The sequence below is a fragment of the Xiphias gladius genome, chromosome 22, assembly GCF_016859285.1.
Source record: "Xiphias gladius isolate SHS-SW01 ecotype Sanya breed wild chromosome 22, ASM1685928v1, whole genome shotgun sequence".
NCBI lineage: Eukaryota > Metazoa > Chordata > Actinopteri > Istiophoriformes > Xiphiidae > Xiphias > Xiphias gladius.
In genome coordinates, this window is record NC_053421.1 from 3,863,094 (window position 1) to 3,885,158 (window position 22,065).

The following is a 22,065-nucleotide window of genomic DNA, read 5'->3' on the forward strand; positions in this document are numbered from 1 at the left end:
CAGTCATTCTACAGAATTCTAGCATGTTCTAAACCCAAATTGTACTTGAAGGATAAAATAATTTAATTATCTGTGGTATCACTAGAGAGTTTAAGCATCCCACAATACTTCTGTAGATACTTATCGTTTAATACATATTGTTACGTTTAGGCAGGGAGATCTAGTAGGGGAATTGAAAAGGTTACATCTAGTGAATATTGGTGCAAAAACACTGACAGCGGCTACTTCAAATTCACGGTATTCGTATCATATCAGTCTTCAGAACCTGGTTGTGACCCTTAATTCTCAAGTTAGTTCTTGCTGTTTGGTGCCAGGCTCTGCTCAGGCTGCAAACCTGCACCAGGAAATGATAACCCCTCAGTCTGGTTGAAAGCTATTTCTTGCCACTTTGTTTCCATGGCAGTGTTGATGAGCTGGTTGGGTTGTGGGTTGTGGTGTGTGTTTTTTGTGTGGGTGTGTGTGCGTGAGAGAGAGATGAGCAAGAGAGAGACAGAGAGAGAGAGAGGAGGCAACAATGAGGTGGAAAAATAGACAGAGTCAGGGGTAATGTTCATATTGGCTGACACAAGGGAAAAGCCGCTTTTAAAGTGTTTAGCTTTAATTTCATTCAGGAGTGACATAATTGATTTTAATGAGATGTTTATAGAGTGAAGTGTCGGTGTTGCTAAATGATTTGTGAGTCTGCCTGACGGGTACTTGTGAGGCTTGCATCAGGGAGAAGGAGAGAGGCACACAAACCTCGGCTGCCAGAACTCCTCCAGCGAGCCTCTGCTCGTCTGCATTCACTCCTGCTCACCACTGAACACATTTAGTTGCTTATTTTAATCAAGAGCGTTTTTAATTCATGAAATACTTTCTTAACTTTGACACTGCACTGACTGAAATATTCCAACTGGAATATCTTTTTGCTGGCTTAGTCTTTTGTTAAACCCCAAAATACACATCATCATGAAGTGAGGCTATGCCAGCCAAGTCCCAGCTATGTTAGTGAGAATACAAGTTCATTTCTACTACCCAACAAAGCCTGCTGACATCTCCTGTTCTATCAGTATCAGTGCTGTGATTGACTGACAGGGTGTCACATTGCTATTATGAGGTCCCTGCGGGCCTGTGTGTTTTATAACGGTTAGAATGGATGGCAGAGTGAACATCACAGAGCTGCAGCTCCCGTCCTCACCACTGAGGGAAAGACTAGCTGCACTGAAACTGGCAGTCACACTAAACTCCTTTGCACACAAACGCACAACATAACGTTGGACTACAGTCGGTTTGTGAAGGCTGATGTCAGAAACTGTCCTCACCAGAAAAACAGCATTGGTCATGATTTCAAAACTTAAAATTGCCTTTATTTATATTTCCATGACAAGGAACTTTTGCAGTCATGTGAACAATAACTGTTGTCATAGCTCAAATCGGTCATTCGTTCATTTTGGAAGGTAATGGTTAAAAACCTACTGTATCGTTTTGGCTGGAATATTGATATCAGGCTTAACCAGGGAATTGCACAGTCACATATATCCACTCTGCACACCTGGAATCATTTTGGGATCTGTTGTTTTTTTCCATTCTATCAAAAGTCATCGCTGTCAAGATGGCTCAGTTGATCAATGGTGCAATTTTTTATGTCAAAAGTTTGATTAAATTCAACTTAATGCAAAAACAATATGCAAATTTACTTTGCCTCTGTGAGCAAATACATGTATCGCAACATTTCCACTGAGGAAATCTAAACACACCAAAAATGACAATCATGGTCCCCAGAGGATTATTAATGTTGACATTTCTTTAACCTCACCTCTACACTCATCATAAGGCTGAAATTTCCCCTTATACCCACAAAATATAAAAACGTAATAAGCAGGTTCCCATAACATTAACCAAGCACAGTCCTGCTCTCCAGAGTGTGAACCCCCTCCATTTTGAACACTTAATTAGTTTTCATTGAGTTTTCCTTTCATTGAGATGTTGCCGTTTAAATTAAAGTCCAGTTCTGTTCCCCATAATTGGAATTTCCTTCATTTTGGTCACTTCATAATGTAAATTTTCATCTTGTACCTCTTCCAGAATGAACTACATTTTACACACAATATGCAGTAGCTGGATTCCTATGATTTATGTGTGAATATTCTTGACTCCCAGAGGATGAACCCTACTGATCTTGGTGATTCCTACTCTCTAGTGTGGTCTATTCATTAACATTTTTAACTGCACACAAGCTACTTGACAGTCTTACATGTGGCATGACCAGTTATACAACCAATGTAGTATTGGTTAGTTCTATAATAACTATAGTCAAAGTGGATCATATCCGTCATATCACTGCTTGGCACTGGTTGACGCTCCCCTTTTCTTCAACACCTTCTTCTAACTCTGATATTAATACCTCCCTCTCCTGTGGGCACACAGAGAGGCCAGTCTGAATTTCAAGAAGGCAACCTTATTGACTGTGATTGATTTTGAAACATCTCTGGACATCTCCCATGCATGTAGATACAGCTACACACACACGTACACACACATTCACACACACTGATGCACGTCGAACAGCCACTGGAGTGTCTTCACCATGCTATTGTAGCCAAACAGGTATCTTAACTGCAGCCTTTCGATGCTCAGTCGGGGCTCAAATGGGGAATAACAACAGGTCTGAGATACATTTTTTTCTTTCAGGACAATGCTTTCCCAAGCACCCTAGGACATGATTTCCATGCAACAACTGTGGAGAGCTGTTTTGATTGCTTTTCAATCAAGCGAGACAAACACTAATTAGATTTTTTTTTTTTTTTCGAGGAACTGCAGAATTATGGGCTTCTTTCATGAAGCGGGGGTGACTGGCACTTCTAGCTTTGAAGACACTCCTCTGTTTGGACTGACTGCTTGCTGTCAAGACTTTATTATATAAATATATACAGACAGAGATAGAGACGGTAATTTCATGTAGCACACAGTCAGACTGGTAAAAGGTGTCTGTGCATATAAGGCTAGAGAGCCTTTTATTTGTTGTTTATTTGATTTTCTTGAACGGTCTCTTGTCGCTGTATTAAATAAGAACATTGTTGACAACATATTTTAATTGACATGGAGAAAAGTGGTTGTTGCTTTCACTCTGTAGTCTCAATTATATCAGTCAGTCTTCATTTCACTGTAAATGTCCACATCCACCCTCACAACAGAGCTTCACCCATTTCTGTGGCTGAAAACACAGAATGTGCATCCAGATTTACAGATATTAATTGCTCAACCACACTGTGACCACTATACTGCACACATATTTTAATGTAAACTGTATACATATTTTTAAGTTCACTAAGTGTTGTGAGATGCTTTTAAGGATTGGCTACCACCCTTTGTTCTGTAAATTACAGATACAGCTTGGCAATTATGTTCCAAAACACTGTTTTATCTGATCTCATTAGGTTTACTGAATACTCTTAACTAGGACTGAACTTTATCCAAATTATTTTGAGAATTTAACATTTGAATTTGGATGAATATCAGCATAGGGAAAGAACACTCTTGTCATTAAGGGACCTAAAATTAAAAGCGGACTATGGGTCAAAATTGAGGAAATTACCTAAGTCCCCCAAAGTAGCGATAGCTCTGTAAAAAATGAGAATGACTTATATGTGCTCTCACACTCGCAACTCCCTTCTCTCCTGTTTCAACCTGCAGTTCTCTGCACTCTCAAGTGACAATTACACCTGGACTACAACAATCTTAGACTAACCAGTATTTACTGTTGTATAGGACAAGGCCAAACAGTAGGACTTTACCTTGTACTGGATCATACTGTTATTATTATTAGTAGTAGCTCTAGTTGCAGTAATAGTAGAAGCAGTAGTACTAGTTGTACCCTGTTGCCTAATACCTTAATTTAGGTTTCTGTTTTTTTCTACATATTTTCCATACATTTTCTTGAAAGTTTCCTGAAAATAACTACATGATATTGTACAAATAATCTTTTCAGTTATTTGACTTTAGCAGCTGTTGATTTTCAAAGAAAGTTTATTGAAAGAACTGACCATTTTTAATCAAAGTAAATAATTATTCATCAGTCATCTTTTATGGGAAACTTTATTCTTTGTATTTCTTGAATTGTATGCTCCCCAGTACACATCTGATATCATGATATTTTTGTATTTTCAACAGACCTGCTATGCACTGACTAAAAGATGATAAGTTTCATTAGCATATATATATATATATATATATATATATATATATATATATATATATATAACTATAAGATTTCAACATACACATTGGACATATTGACACTGTATATAACGTAGATAGCTTTATTTAATTTTTTCATTTTATTTCCATTTTTTCATATGATTTCTTACCTAATAAAATGTTTGAATTCAAAATTTACAGCCTATAAGCAGCTCTATAAGCGGAGTGTTTGAAACAGCTTGCCCACTGGTCCAGCAGGGGGCATTCTTAAAATTCACAGCCAGCTGGACGTCTTGCTGATCTACTGACCTATCATTACAGAAAGCTAATAAATGAAAAAGGAGCAGGACACTGGCGAACAAATCCGAGGCACCTGAGAATTAGTGGGTGGAAGTATATTCTACAATAACAATAAATCTGAGGGCTCATTTGCTAGCTTGCCACCGGCTTGCGACGGGAAATAAAGTAGAGCGGCGTCAACTCTCGACTCTGGATTCTAAGATAGCAAAATTTATATGCGAAGATATATGGTCCAGTTGAAATAATATGCTAATAAAATATTTTTGGGTTTTGGAAAATGCATTTCCAAATACCATTCAAAGGTATTCTCTATATAGTATTTTTATATTGTGTCTTTCCTTTATTTTTCAATATTTTTAACTCAAGCCATTACCCTAAGTAATCCACTCTTTCCCACACTTTCCAGTCATGGAATCCTTATTATTATGGGTTGAAAATGTCAGTAGCATATTTATATAAACCTGCAACTGTTTGAAGGTTTTTTTTTTCATTAATTGAATTCATTCATTCTTCTTTTACATGTTAGATTTGGTCTTATACTCCTTATATATAGCTATAGTTTTTTTTTCTGCAGAATTCAACACTATTTCTGCTGCAAGCAATTTCATCAAAGTCTTTTATCAGTGCGTAATACGTCAGCAGTGAAATCATCAAGTCATTGTGTCCACAGCATGAAAAGATGCAGAACCATATGTGTTTTGATGTGAGGCTTTGAGTAAGCCATTATGATATTTATGTTTCTCTGATTCTTAGCAGATCCATCCTGCCAGGCCGCGGTGATTTCTCGTGTGCTGTATTCCATGTTCATGAAGCTCTGTTTCTACCCTCTCTGTCTTGGCTTGCAGACGGACGCTGCGCTGATGTATGATGCTGTGCACGTGGTGGCCGTGGCTGTGCAGCAGTCTCAGCAGATCACTGTCAGCTCATTACAGTGCAACCGACACAAGCCCTGGCGCTTCGGGAACCGCTTCATGGCCCTCATCAAAGAGGTAGACGCTTCTCAACCTGCTCCCCCATTCTTTCTTCTTCCTCTACAGACACAGCACCTTCAAATAGAAAACACATGCTCTCAGGAAAGCAGACAGTAAGCCACTATAAATAGGACTAAGGCAGTCAAGAAAAAGCAAATATGAATAAATAGGAATGCTTTAAATGCTTTTTGAATTTGTGTATTCATATGGAAGTAATTTTTCCAGGTTGTGTACATACAGTACATCTTCCTGCAAGGAATCAGCCATGCTGAGCCTGTTCTCTGAATTTCCACATTAATCACCCATGCAGAAACATAAACACATCATTATCTAAATTTTTGGTAATTGCCCCACAGTTTGCTGCATTCTTGAAGCCGGGACGGTTAATCCAGAGCTTTCTATCTGTGGAAATGCTGGGGATTAGGCAACCTATATTTAGGGCTCTCTAAACTTATGTTCCCCTTTAGTTTGTAGAGATCATGAAGAGACTGCTAAGAATTAAACCGTATTGGTAGAGGATTGATAAGCAGAGGGCCTCACACAGATTTGGGTGTATTTATATTAAGCGCACAGTTTTTCACCGTGCAAATCTCATTTTTTCTATCCTGACCCTCCCCTCATTCCCTCTCCTCTTTCCATCTCCCCTCCATCTGCTGCTTTTAGGCTTTCTTTGTCCTCTGACTTGAGGATTTCTAAGTCCATAGAGTCACACAGGAGGATGACAGCATGTATAAGACGACACTGTTTAGCTCAATGGCTAGAATGCAGAAGAGTCACTGGTGACACTTGCGCTAATACAGAATGATGAGTCTCATGATACTCCCTCCCACAGGATCTTTAATGTACAGAGGAACTCATATGATGTTCCTAGATTGTTGTAAGAAACTGAATGTGTAAAAATTTACCAGTTTTAATGTTGAATTGAACATCATAAGCTTCCTGAAGGAGGATTTATTTTAGGAATGTTGTATTAGACTGTATTAGTTCTCGCTGGGTGTACTTAATAAACTGCCAAGTAAGTGTATGTCATATGCCTTGGGAACAGTTGAAAACTTTAAGACAAAATAATATACAGTAATTTGATCAGTTGTGATTAGTTTGATAATTTGAAGCTGACATTTAATTCTTTGAAACAAACAAACAATAGAAGAGTTATGGTTATTTACTAGCTATTGCTCACGGTCTTCCTCAATGGATGGAGTTTGCATAGGTGCCATGTAGAAATGACAACTGAACAATACATCAAATAAACAATACATCAAATAACACTATAATTTGGTGACGAGTGAAGGAAATCCTTTAGAGTGTTCCCATTTACAAGCAATGAATAAACTGTCTGGAAAGGTGCATCTGTGTTGGCATATCATATAAAATGGGCATAGCAAATAAAAATGGAATTACAAATGAAAACATGAAAGAAGAAAATAGAATGACCTCTGTTTAGATTTCCATGAAATTCTGAATGAATATTGATGGTCCACATTTGATGGAGTCATGCTCCCCAGAGGATAAGCCCTTCTAATTTTAATGACCCAATAACCTTTCCTCCATCAACACTTTTTGATTATAATCTTTATAAAGAATAGTAGTTTGTTTTTCAATCCAATACTTCTATATTGTGGGGTATAATGAACACTGCAGTCTCTATCCATTGGCAGGGCTTTAGACTTTGGCTGACTATCTAGTCAATGTATGCCCAGCTTTGGTCCCATTGACACACATGGGAACATTTCCTTTACTGTCCATATTAACCATACTGCAATAGTGGTTAATGTCAAAGCTAAGATCATCACAGCAGGCATTAATAGGAATCATATTTATTAGACACAGATATGTCAAATACAGTATATTCTTGTTTTACTGGGGTCAGTTTGGAACACCTTTGTGGATGTCTTGAGGTAAGTAGACCCCAATTTCGGAACCACTTTGCTCACTGAAGTGCAGTCCTTTGTATAAGTTTTCACACTCAGTGCCTCTGTTTTAAAATGCTTGGTTAGACCAATACCTCTTTCAAAGCCCGTGCCTCCCAGTTCTCTGTACTTGAACCAAAGGGTCACTGAGCTGGTGTGTATTGAACAGCTGGTGTTAGGTGATTTGCTATTGGGCACAAGAAACAAATATTTTAGTAATTTTGGGTACAGCACACCCTTCACAGCACAAAGAAACTCAGACATTCATTAAATAAAAGCACATGTGTACAGTACATGTGTTTTAAAGAATGAGGTCTGCAATTGGAAATATTGGCCTGGTGGGGGTGTTAAAATAAATGTCAAGGAGTCATGAAAAACCATCTGATTTATCCACTGAGCTGAGGATAATGATTGTCCACATCTGGTTCACCATTGGTTCACCATTTCTGCAGGAGACATATCATATCATACAATGATATCACACATCATTGTATCTGTGAGCAGATGGTATCAATAGAGAGGTGTTCAGACACTGAGTCAAAGTAGTATGACAAATGCTTTCTAGCACAGTTGACTGTTCTGAGTAAGAAACTTCCAGATCTGTGACTCCCACTCAATTTAACTAAAGATAAGTCCTGAAGTTCCCAGCTTCCAGTCGGAGCAGCACTGTGATGATTTGCTGTGCCTGAGAAAAAGCCTTTCCTGCTCTGAGCCACTTTCATGCTACATTGTATCCTCTCACACCCCTAAATATCTGTAAAGATCGGGTAATTGCCTCCCCACTGTTACAAATGTAGTGTCAGAGTCTGTGCAGGCATCTTGATGCCAGGGAAGACTGTACAAACAGAAACAGTGTCTGAAAGAGGGAGAAATAGAGTGTGTGTTATCACTGTTAGACTGCTTTACCTCAAACAGTGACATCAAAAACATATATGGTTGAATGTCTCATCTGATAATCTTTTTGTCTCTCTCTGTCTCTATTTAGGCCCACTGGGATGGCCTAACCGGCAGAATCACTTTCAATCGTACCAATGGCTTGAGGACAGACTTCGACCTCGATGTCATCAGTCTGAAGGAGGAGGGGCTCGAGAAGGTTGTGTGTCTTTAATATGTGTGTGTATATGTGCGTGTGTGTGTGTGTGTATATGTGTGTGTAGGTATAAATGTGTGTGTATATGTGTGTGTAGGTATAAATGCAGTCCATTAATAGAGGGCTGTGAGGTCCATTGGACCAGAAGTTATGGGAAACAGTGGCTATGAGTGACATAACATAATCAAACTTACCATAAGTATTCAAATAGAATGAAACACAAATAACAAATATTGTTTGCTTTTGAGATCATTTTACCAGTGACTCATCAGTTTAAAGGAATTGTTTCCCGTTTTTTAGGATGAGAAGGTCAATATCAACCTTATGTCAGTGTGTTAGGTCAGGACATGGTAAGCCTAGCATAGCATTAAGACTGTTAGCGGGGGGAAACAGCTAACCTGGCTTTGTCCAAAGTTCAAAAACACACATATCGCCACCTCTATAGCTTACAAATTAGCATGTTGTAAATGTTTCATGCTGGAACTATTTCTTGTCATACAGCAGCTAGGCACCGGGACTGTTCACAGCTCCTGGAGTATGGTCGTAACAGAGAGCTTGCCAGTTTCATTACCATCGTACCTGTATAGAGACCAAAATTATACTCTCTGCTCACTGACTGTAGCTTTAGTTTGTGCTTTAAACAAATGAGATACAATGTGTTAATTTGTGAGGTGTTATTAGGTGTATGTGCGAACGGGAAAGAGCCACGCAAACCTCTTCCTGTCCTGACTCCAGCTCCAAACATGAGCTTGATATTGATCTTCTCATCTCATTCTTGGAATGAAAGTATATTTAAAGAAATGTTGAACTATTCATTTAACTTTGTATTAACATCAGATTGTTAACAACTATGTAAGCATGACATCTGCTTACTAAATTTTTTCTGTCTTGCTAATATATCATATTTGCCCTTTGGCTAACATTAAAATCGCCATGTGCACAATTTGAAAGATTTTGACTTCTGGCTGAAAAAAACACATGCATAATTTAAAGACTGACATTGCTGTTATCTAGTGAGAGTGGAGCCTTTGGAAGCTGGAATCTCTAAATAGCTAGGTCCACTGTCTCATGAAATCCAGTATGTTCGTGAGACAAACTGAGATGCTTTGACGCTTCCTTTCGTTCAATTAACATACTGCCAAGTCAGCTACAGACACTCACAGTAAAAAACCAGCAGTTTGTTAATGAAAAGACTCCATGACTTTTTAGAGGATACAGCAGTGGCCCCAAATCCCCAAACTAATGTTCACAGTTTGATTTCAAATCATCAACAGTGTTTCAGACTTGAGAAGAGGGCTAAATACAAGACAGGTTACAGTGTGACAATGCACCACACCGTGACTATCTTTCAGATGTTTTACTAGTTATGTATTTAGCCGTGGCTTGTGCAAAGCCTCCTGACCAACTTGCCAGGAGATTTGTGATGCAACTACAAAGCTTCAATAAGAGCTATGTACTGTTATCAAAATAAATTGGATCCATCCATCCAAGGAGTACGAGGATCAAACTACTGTCTGATGCCTCAGAGTAGCACGCAGAGCAATCCTGAAGTTTGTCATCAACTCAAAAGAATGTTCAGGGCTTTTCTCAAGTTCAAAGTTCAAGTTCAGAGTTACACAGGAAGGTTTAAAAGGGAGAGGCATTGCATGTGACTAAGGTCAAATTGAAAATCAGGACTTCATCTCAATGGTACGTCCAGTAGTTCACTGAGCCACTGGGACAAGCCAAATGTCAAATTTTACTTACGAAAATGTTTATAGAAAGAGACCCTACATCTGCATTTTGACAAACAGAATACACATTTATTGTATGCAATTTAATATGCATACGGAAGACAAATGCCAATGGTTTTATATAGTATAGTACATTTAAATGAAACTTAGCTTCATCATCAAAACAAAATTTGGATATGAGACAGATTTCAGACAGATCTGACAATGTCTGCCTTGATACAGTACTTGCATGTCCACACGTGCATTAAAATAGTTATTAATGATTGTAATCATTCCTCTTGTCCATTCAAAGTTACAATCTTTTTTAGTGTGACATTTCATATTTGTGTCTCCCTTTACTGTTTTCCCTTAAGAAAGACTGTTGTGGTGGACACTTTTGCCCCATGCTACTCAGGACGTGCTCAGACTTAACGTTAAGGGAGATTCTGTCTAATATTTGTTTTAGTGTGACTTTGACAGATGGAAGGGTTTTTTTTGCTAACAGCACAGACGTTAGATCCAGCTACTGTAGCTAACAGCACACGACCCTGTATGTTTGTGTGACAAATCAGACTGATTTCAAAGCTTGCCAGAAACCCAAGCTGTTTTTCTTATTTTACTCAGAACTCTCTAATTTTTTCTCTCATCTCTGTGGAGAATAAGGGCAGAAATAGAAGATGCTTCTGTGATTTTCCAGAATAAAAACAGAGGACATTGACAGTTATAGGGCATTTAGACTGAAAACGGTTAAAAAAAAAATTCAAGGAGCTGCGGTGCTGAAAGTGTGTTATTTCAGTTACTAGTAAGAAGATGAAATATGATCCAGGAAGGTTACCTAGAAAAATAGATCTATGAGTTTGGAGGCTTATCAAAAACAGAATCACGACACAGTGAAGTTTTTACAACTCTGGAAAGTTATCACGGTGAAACAATGATCATTAGGAAAATTGAAGAATTATGCTGTAGGTAATCTCCACGGAATGTGCACTGCATGTATTTGATTGGCCAACTCAGTGCTTTGCCAGATGATGGAGCATTACATTGCCGAAAAAGTTGTTTTGCAGACGAACTTGCTTTATTTTTGCAGAAGCCGTCAGCATCAGTGACGCTGCTGTACCATTGCTGGGGTCTCACTGAAATTAATCAGGGAGCTGCATTTTCTCAAACAGTGCTAAGGTCGGTCTAAATACGGCCTTAAATTCCAATGATTTCCTTTGAGGGATCTAGCAAGGACAAATGTGTTGTAGCCGCCCATGTGAACATAAATACACTGTTACAGGAGTTCAGACTTAGATCGGCGTGAACGCCGTTTTACTTTACAATTTTCTGCTGCATCTTAGCATGGAAACTCAACAGACTGTAACACCGAAAGATAAACATTTGATTCGGCTAATGTCCAAACAAAATCCAAACCCTACCTTTAATGTTAGTTAGAATGCATCATGGCATGTCAGGGCATTTAGCTCAGCAAGTGTTTATGTACTCAAATTTTTGCAAATTGCAAATAAATAAATAATCTATATAAATAATTGCATCTATGTTTTATATCGTTTCCTGGGAATGGCATCCTTCCACTGTTCAGCAGTCAATTTAAGATTCATGAGATTGTCAGTGGGAAGAGAACCTGCTACCACCGTTGATAGAAATAATATTCTCACATGCAACTGCTAACACTTCACATTTCAGCATCTTCTGAGGTGCTTGCCTCTCAGCAGCTCCTGACCTCTGTTCTGGGAGCTGTGCGTGCCTGCACCTCCATGAATAATTTACTCTATTAATAAAAAAACCCTTCAGAAGCCCTCCAGCCTCATGAAGCCTGAATTAAAAAGTTGATTTGCAATTACAAAGCCTATCTCAGGCCCTCCACAGGGCATCAGAGGAGCCCCGAGGAGTGTGTGACTGGCATGGGTTGGAGTGTTTGTGGTCTCTTCTAGTGATGCTCAGGGCAGTGGGGCTGGATACAGGGGGTGCTGATGGGGAGGTTTTGGTGTTTGGTGTTGGCATTATTCTCCTTGGGACTCCACAATAGAGTACCCCCTGACAGTGTTGAGGGTTCACATGACTGCCAACCGTGTCCTCAGGGTGCTGAACATTATTCTCTGTTTGTATCCAGAATAGAAGGGATGGGACGTCTGAGTACCTCTTCTGTGATGATACACATAAACTTAAAAAGAAATTTATTAGGAACACCATACTAATACTGGGTAGGGCCTCCATTTGCTCTCCATACAGCCTCAGTTCTTCATTTCCTGGATTCCACAAGATGTTGGAAACATTCCTTTGAGATTCTGCTCCATGTTGACATGACATGACATGACATCACTTCTGCAGATTTGTCAGCTGCACATTCATGCTGTAAATCTCCTGTTATACCACGTCCCAAAGATGTTCTATTGGATTTAGATCTGGTGACTGGGAGACCACTGAAGTTCACTGAACTCATTATCATGTTCATGAAACCTGTTTGAGATGACTTTTGCTTTTTCAGGAGGCAACCATTAGAAAATGGTAAATTGAGGCCATAAAAGGATGCACATGGTCAGCAACAATACTCAGATAGGCTGTGGCATTCAACGCATGATTGATTGGTAATAAGGGACCCAAAGTGTGCCAAGAAAACATTCCCCACACCATTACACCACCGCCAGCCTGGACTGTTGATGCAAGGCAGGTTGGGTCCATGGATTCATGCTGTTGACACCAAATTCTGACCCTACCATCAGCGTGCCTCAGCATAAATCCAGATTCATCAGACCAGGCCATGTTTTTCTAGTCTTCACCTTTCCAGTTTTGGTGAGTCTGTGCCCACTGCAGCCTCAGATTTCTGTTTCTTGGCTGACAGGAGTGGAACCATACGTGGTCTTTTGCTGTTGTAGCCCATCAAGGTCCGACGTGTTGTGTATTCTGAGATGCTATTCTGCTCAACACAGTTGTAAAGAGTGGTTATCTGAGTTACTGTAGCCTTTCTGTCAGCTGCAACCAGTCTGGCCACTCTCCTCTGACGTAAAGGCCTCTACTAGCCCAGTATTCCTAACAATTACATCTATATTGGAAGATTTCGCAATTCAAACATTTTTTTCCAGTGCAAATGCTGGACGTAGTTTGTAATACATGCAGCAAGAGAGAAGGTAAGTTTGTGGAATTTCAGATGATGGATGGTCATGCAGTGCGTATGACTTTAATGGAGGAGACCACAGTTTGCATTCATGATGATCATGGTATGCCTTTTTATTACCCAAACTCATGATCGTTCCCCTAAAATTGACCAGTTGTTTTAGCCGCCTAACCATACCATAGTAGCCATACACAGGTATTGTAGGAAGTAAGATTTTTAAAACTTAGATGTAAATAGAACATTGTCAATTAATGTATTTCAGGGTATTTCAGTAAAGTTATATCTGTGGGTTAATGCCCAGAAAAATTTTAAGGGTAATCATAAATCACAGGAGCTCTCAGATTTTCTGATATGTTATCCTCTGTAATCCTCCCAAATTTTGAAATTTCATTAAATGTCCCTGTGCGTCAAATTTTTTCATCGACTTTTTGTATTTCAACAATTTCATTTTCCAATCAGAAAAAAAAATTAGTTGTTATTCTGGTTATTGCTCTTTTTAAATATTGGACTGAAACTGAATGTTCAGTGCATCTTTCCTTTACCCTCTGCTTAATTTCAGTTGCACTTCTTCTCACAATGAGCAAGTTTCAAACACAAATTGTAGTATGCTTTCATGAGAAATGGTAGAAATTTCAGATGAGCCGAAGGCAAAACAGCCTAAAATTAGGTTCTATATAAATGCCAAAGTGAGAAGTAATTGAACCTCACAGTAGACGTGTTATGTCTGTGTGCATGTGTGATACGTGCAGTAAATTCTTTGTTCTGTCAGACTGTATAACTGGATTATACATGTATCTCTTTGTCCTGGAAACAGTTAAAGAAATACATTTTTTCACCAAATTACATTTGTTTGTTTATTAGGGGCAGCATGGTGTTGCAGTGGCTAGCAATGTTGCCTCAAAGCAAGAAGGTTCTGGGTTCGAACCTAACAGCTGGCCAGGGCCTTTCTGTTTGGAGGCTGCATGTTTTCCTTGTGCCCCTGTGGGTTTTTCTCGCACAGCCTAAAGACATGCAGGTTAGGTTAAATGGTGTGTCTAAATCGCCCGTAGGTGTGAATGTGAGCGTGAATGGTTGTTTGTCTCTATATGTCAGCCCAATGATAGACTGGCAATTTGTCCAGGGCGTACCTTGCCTCTCACCCAATGTCAGCTGGGATTGGCTTCAGCCCCCCTGTGACCCTCAAAGGATAAGCAGAATAACTAATGGATGGTATTTGATTTTACAGATTGGTACCTGGGACCCTCCAAGTGGCCTGAACATGACAGACAACCAGAAGGGGAAGACAACTAATGTCTCTGATTCCTTATCCAATCGATCCCTGATCGTCTCCACCATACTGGTACCGTATTTTTCAATTAATCATTCTGTACAGTTGCTGGAGCAATGGCAGCTCTGTTCACATTTTTCCCCCACATTTTTCTTTTGCTTAACAACTCTTAAATTTTGGTCGCATTTTGTATTGTGTGACAATATTGACATCAACAAGTTTTGTGGAGCCTTCAACTGTATCTCAGTCTTCTTCAGCAAACAGAGTTGGCTCAGGCGTCATTATGTGACCTAAGTAACTTTAGTGACATGATAACAAGTGTTCATATACAGGGTAGATCATAAACCCTCTCTCAGTCCCGCTATGGGCTTCAGTACCTTTTTTTCTCTCCAGTTTGGCTAAATTAAATGCTGGTGTTGTGTTTGCCCATTGGCATTTGTATCTTTGGTATCAAACTTAACCATGGAATAATACAATTCTTTGCATATGGAAGACGTTTTTCTCAATATCCATATCAATTGAGTCAGACTGATATTCGATCAGGTCTTTGGTATAAAATACACACTGACCCAGTTGATAAATATAAACCTGCTATGTGCACTTCACTAATGTTATCTAACATGATTTCTGAGTAATGAAGCCTGCAAAATAACAACAGTTACCTTTTGCTGCCATTTTTGGCAGACAGTGTGTATATTAAGTATTGCAGCTTTAAATGTCTCTTTATAGCCAAATCAAATTGTAATGGTGCTTTATATGGGGACCAATTATAGAAGGCTAGAACAGCTCTCAGCCATAACAGACTCCCTCCAAAGATGTCATTATTTTTAAGCTTTTCCTCTTGAAAATTCTTCAGTGCTTTGCCTGAAATGCCCTTTCTTTTCAGAGCACATTCTGGGGATGCGGCTTTCTGGCTCAATAGACGTAGAGTACCCCAAAGCACTGCAGGCCCAAATTGCCAGTTGACTTCAGCACTGTGGAGGACTCCAATTTGGTAGGAGCAGGCTCAGGCAGGGAAAATTGACTGATTGATTGTCCAATAAGATTTCATGGTTTACGGCTCTGCCTCCTAACAACCAGTTTATCAGGCACATTGTGTTATTGTCTCTCTTGCCAGTGGAACCAAAAACTAAGGAATTCAGACAGAGCTCTGAGAAGAAGGAGTAAATTTAAACTGTATCTTTGCATAAATACTAATTTATTTTGCTTAAATTCAGTAGCTACCATGGAAGTTATGTCCTTGTAATATTTCTGGTTGAGTTTAATAATGTCAATACAAATTTACATTCTATGATTACACATCATAGAATGTAAATTTTTGTTTTTTTAGGCTAATTGTGTTATTGTTTTAGATTACATATTGTTCAAATCTGACTGTTTTGCAAATAAAATACAATAAACTAAATAGATGAAAATAAAAAGTAAAAAGAGAAAAAGTATTCTCCACCAGAATTACATACCTGGCAGTGCAGAGGCTTCAAAAAACATTCAGACCCAAGGTCCACTTATTAATTTTTTACAGACCTTTCAACAACATTTCTTAGTTTGTTAAGTAGTCATGGAAATGGATCTGATGACATATGAGCTCAGTGGCTGTTATACTTTTATTAATGGCAGTTTTACGGACTTTTTGTCCATGTTAGCTCAAATGTCAAGCATCAAAGTTCATTCTTGACGTTAGTTATTAGAACTTCATCAAAACAGCACCATCTCAAGGTGTACTTATTAGTTTTCTTTTGGAGTGCTCAATGAAGACAATTTAGACAATAATTTAATATAAAAGAAAATAAAAATGAGTAGGTAAAGGAATACATGGAATTTTAAGTTCTGTTTTTACTTAAATACTCGAACAAATTTTACAGAGCTTGGTTGGTGGCCAGTCAAAAAAAAAGGTGTAGGTGAGTGGGGTTGTGATGGGAGAACTTGGACTTCAGTCATATTCAAGTCAAGCCACTTATATTTATATGACCAAAAATCACAAATTTGTCTAAGGGGGCTTTACAGTCAGTATAACATATTACATCCCCGGCCTATTAGGTCTGTATTAACCAACTAGGGGACCCAGGGCAAAAATTAACTTTGGGACCCTTTTGATCCAAAGATTTCATCCATCAACCAAGCAAATATGTGCAGCGTCTGGCTGCCTCATAGTGATGAAAAGTCTCCAGACTGGACAAACTGTTGTTCACCAAGAAATCGTTCTAGCACGTAACTCTCCCAGAAACCGGAATTGTAGCTTTTTACCATTCTGTTTGTCTACAGATTAGAAAAGGGTGACACATTGTGTAAATTAGTCAATTTGTAAACGTATTCTTGAACTTTGGACAGAGCTAGGCTAGCTAATTTTTTCCCTCAGTTTGGAGTCTTTATGGTAAACCAAACTAATTAATCCCCAGCTCTGTACTTAACACACAGATATTGCAGAGGTATTAATCTTCTCATCTAACTCTCAGCAAGTAAGCGAATGAGTGTACCACTTTACAGAATTACTGCTAAGTTTACAATGTGTTTTAGTGGTGCATACATTAATAACTCAAAAATTCCAATTAACTAAATATAGCTGTCACTGAACAATCTCGGGTCACTTGGTTATTTAACATACCCCCTGTGCAAATGTGTATGAACATGTGCCAATACTCTGACAAACATTAGGCACAGACTATGCCCCAAGTGAGAACAATGACAGTGGAGGAAAAACTTGTAGAAGCAAACCAAATTAAAGTCATTTATGATCCTTTTATTGAGGAGGCAAGCATGCAAATAACAATATCAAGTAAATTGCAGGTTGTCATTATTTATCTTGGACCTTCTTCCCTTCCGCACGTGCTGTGAAGTGATTGGATTGTAGTTATTAGCAAAAACTCTCCACAGCTGTAATTGCCATATCAGGGCTGAGTCATGGGGAGATGTGTGATGGCTGTGAGCAGCAAGGGAAAGGAGGGAGGGCTGACAATAATTGGGTTTGTTACATTTGATGGATGCACACTTTCATCCAGCTTCTCATCATTTTCTCAGGGATTATGTTCTATAAAACATGATGTAATTACTGTTGAGATCTTGGCCTATCAACACTTTATCTATTTTAGAAATCACTCCCATAATGTTGCAGTGGAAATGAAGTACCTTTAGGCTAATGGCTGGAGCCGCAGATAATATGCTGTGTAATGTCTTAGAGAGAGCAAGGAGCAGGCCTTTACTTAGTTAGTGTTGCAAAATATTAAATTGTACTTAATTGAAAATTCACTCTGTTGCAAAGCAGGAAGTCTAAAAGAGACAAGATACCCAGAAAAAAAGATACCCAGCTCCTGAGGCTGCTGAGGCATTTTGTGGACAGCATGTGATTCATCATAGATTGCATGGAATACATTACATTTACTGATTAAATATCAGTTGTTGTGGCAGCTGTTGAAAGTTCAGTACTGTGCAAACATTTTAGGCACATGAGAAAAAATGCTCTAAAGTGTGGTTGAAAAACAATGCAACAAATGATTTATTTTTCAGATACCTTCATAGAAAGTGCAGCAAAGAGACATTAAACATTAATCAAAACAATATTTGCTGTGACCCCTCCTTTGCCTTTAAAACCACACCAGTTCTCCTCGGTACACTTGTCCACAGTTTTTCAAGGCACTCAAGGTAGGTTGTTCCAAGCATCTTGGAGCCACAGTTCTTTGTGCTGATGTTAGACTGTCTCAGTTGCTGCTGTCTCTTCATGTGATCCCAGACTGACTTCATGATGTTGAGATCAGGGCCCTTCTTTTGACTTAAAATGCTCTGAAATGTAAGTGAGCTCCAGAGCAGAGCACACCTCTGTTTTCTGTCTGATGATAATTAATTATAATAATACTTTAGCTGAAGCAGTATAATTAAGAATTGAGTAGTTTTAGTCTATTAATTTGAACTTTTTTTGGGCATCATCAGGGAGCAAACACACAAAACGAATGGATTTGGCTTGGATTTTATTTGCAGTCACTGTCTAAGCATCTTCACTGTCTGCACTTGGTACCATATTCTCCTTATTATACGATTTTTTCAGATGATCAACAGCAGAAAGTTTTGCAGCAGATTTTGTTTCAATTTCAGGCAATTTCCTATTATTTCATCCCTATTTGTATATCTATACATTATAAGTACGTTGGATTGTTGTTAATTTCTCATGTTAACTTTTTCCTGGAGATTGTAAGATTTCCCACAAATAAAGTGAACTTTTTAAACATAATTATATAATACTGTATGTTCTTGCAGAATAACATACCGCTGAACAAACTGTAAAGATTTTTTAAAAGAATGTACAATATGGCAGATGTAGGGTCAGGCTGTAACTCTGACTCTCGATTCATTCCATGAACATACATGTGACTAATCATGTGATCAGCTGAGAGTTGCTCCCAAAAGTGACTTTTACACTTGGCTGTAAGCAGGAGGAAGTCACTTGATGAATGTGTCTTATTGCTCCAACTCAGTCAAGAACATTTTTACTGATGAAGAGAATTTGTAAGTGTCATTCATAGAAGTTTGATGAATAGAGGCCTTCGGCTCTGTGGGGGCTATATCATCTGCTGCAGGACTCCTTGTCCTTGTCACTGACGAGAGCTCTTTATGACTCTGCCTGTATGTTTGTGATCATTGTCATGCTGCCTCCCTGATGTTATTGTGTGATGGGTAAGGTGAGGCCGCCTCAGTCCTTCTCAGCATTGCAAAATCCCCAGCTCAATTTGTAGCTGAGGAACCTTACACCAAGCTTCACTGTTGACTGCAGACACTCGTCCTTGTAGCACTCTCCAGCTCTTCAGCAGACAAGCAAACAAAGGTGAAGTCACTCACCTTTGTTTGCTCACTCACTCACCTTTAGGATGTCTGTCCAACACAAAGTTTTATTCCACCTACACAACTAATTGAGTGTAAATGAGTAATTTTGGGTCAAATAGTATTGCGTTGTTGTTCATTTGGAATAATTGTGTAATCATTTCATAATCTTTCTTTTTTCCTATTTCTGAAAAGTGGTCTGTTACTTTGCTACTTTCTTGAAGAGCATACAAATATATTTCTCACTGGGATATTTCACGATTTGCAAAATGTTTGGCGTGTTTGAAAATCTAAAGTATACTTCCTATTGACACACTATCTAAGACAAATGTGTTTGGAAAACATCTATCTTTAGTGCCTAAAACCTTTGCACAGTGCTGTATATCATATCATATTTGATCATTCCTAACCTGCGTCCAAAATAGATAATGCTATGCTTACTGTCCAGGAAGTCCTATCCCCCAACTGCCTTACAAAACCGGCCGCGTGCTTTGTAATCTCAGCAGGATGACATAAATTGTCAGTGTCTTACTAAACAATTGCCCTAATTATTCATACAACTTTGATTAGATTTGGGCACAAAAACTACTCAGTTATGTTTAGGGAACCTTTGTTGTTATTGTAAAGAAATCCCATGAAAAAACTAAGTGAACAATATGTTGGTCCATCTCTCTGACCTTCTGATTTCCCTACCCTGGGGCTCTCAACTCCAAGTCCATGGGTTCCTACCGAATCTTTGAAAATGAAAACTATACTATAGTTTTCGTTTTTTCTATACTTTGAAAAGTATAATTTCACTTTTGAAAAAAAGGGTCAGCTGGACACTGCAGTTTTTTTTTTTTTAAATGTTACTCAAACAGCAGAAAATAGTGCATTAGTTGGGGACAATTTTAAGTATTTGGAACAGTGTGGGATTGAGTCAAAGCAATCTACAGCATGTGTGTGTTCATGGCAATAAAGGAATATCTCAACAAACGCAATAGTATGTTTTCAATAGTTTTTGGAACTCTGTGGAACAAACGAACAGATATTCGAGGCTTTGGATACACACCCAATATTACTTTCATTGTTGACTTGGCTCTGCATATAGGATTTGTTGGCAATAATAGAGTTACTTCGTATCTCATGTGTCAAGTGTTTTAACTGTAAGCTCTGAAGTAAATTCAATGCACTGTTGTAAAAATACAAAAAACACCTAAAGATGAGTAATATGAATTTTTATCCAGCAGCGCCTTGTACCATTGTCTGCATTGTAATACTGACACAGCCCACTGCAGGTTTAAGGCAGATCTAAAACAATACACTTCAAAAAATGCGTGAAACTATTTCTGCAGATAAATAATCTCACCATATCTATATTTTCAGTGTAATTAAACTTTAAGATTTGGGATTTTGTTGAAGGCACTCTGAGATTTTTGGTAGAGCAGGATTGGAGCATGGTAATGTCTTCGTCAGTGGATGTTTAGTATGCGACATGTTGCAAACATTTAACTGAAACACCATTAATTATTCAACTTTTATGTACCTCTATTGTGCAATCTGTCGATCAACTAATTGGGATCTCTCAAATAATGCAAGTCTGTGCTCTTTCTCTTCATCACATCAGGACTAAAAGCATCTGAAATGAGAAACTAGAAAGCTAGGGAAAAGAGAGAGACAGTAAATCTGGTGATTAAAATGTTTGGCTGAAAAACAAAATGACCTCTGATCTCAGATCATGTCTCATTTCCATTTGGCTGTTCATACTCAGGGCAACTGCTCTTGGACGAGACATGAGGAGATGCAAAGGAGCTGGTGCCAGAACTCATAGACCTTCCAGCATATGTAACGTTCAGGAAAGAGACAGATGTGGAAAAAGAATGAATAAATAGGAATAGTTACATTTATTACTAGATCACACTGACAAATAAGTACTGTAAAGGATCATTAAGCTAAATACCGGAGCTATCAAACATATGTTGTTGCTGCAACATATCCTCATGATTATCTGCTGTGTAATGCATCTCATTTTTCTCATATGTCTCCAGGAGTCAATGTTGCCATCATCTGATCATCTGTGGGACATTAACCAGATTGTAAAACAACTACATTAACACAAATATCATGGGAGAGAGAAAGACCGTTGTTACTTAGCTAACATCCATATACATTTTTTCCACATGGCTAAAAAAAACAACAACAAAAAAACAAAAGACAAGAGCAAAAAAAACCCTCTCTGATTGATTGAATAGCCTTGAATTTTTGCAAGTTGTCTTGGTACGTTTCATAGCTGTACTGCTATACTATAAACCACAATTTTATTGTTATACATTTTTCATTATTAAATGTGTTTACATTGGACCCTTTAGCTGTCAATTCAATTTTCATTCAGGAACTTCTGTCTTCATTGAGGTGTCCACCACCTTCCTGCTGTCATGATCATTCTCTGTTGTGACTGCAAATCGCACATTTAGCTCAGTGTTTGAAAACTCTGAGAAGCGCAGTGAGACACAGAGCCTTAATGGACATTTTGGATATGAATATGGATATTGGATGTGGATATTTTGCAGAGAAGTTCAACCTAGAGCAGGTAGTCAAGGACATTCTGGTGCACAAGGCTTGCAGAATGACATTCAGACAGTCACTGATCACTGATTATTGTAATTCACTTTCCAGTGGAGAATGTCAACAACATCTGCAATGTAGTGTTTTGTGTGTGCACCACACTGTGTGCAAAAA

General features: G+C 38.5%; 1 protein-coding gene across 1 annotated transcript in view; it reads left to right on the forward strand.

Annotated features, from left to right (window-relative positions):
* grik2 (glutamate receptor, ionotropic, kainate 2) overlaps nt 1–22,065 on the forward strand; it is a 262,001-nt gene that overhangs the window by 162,226 nt on the left and 77,710 nt on the right. Inside the window, exons 7-9 of the mRNA XM_040118010.1 lie at nt 5,322–5,465; nt 8,343–8,450; nt 14,500–14,613. Coding sequence (XP_039973944.1) covers nt 5,322–5,465; nt 8,343–8,450; nt 14,500–14,613 — 366 coding nt within the window. The remainder of the gene's footprint in view (nt 1–5,321; nt 5,466–8,342; nt 8,451–14,499; nt 14,614–22,065) is intronic.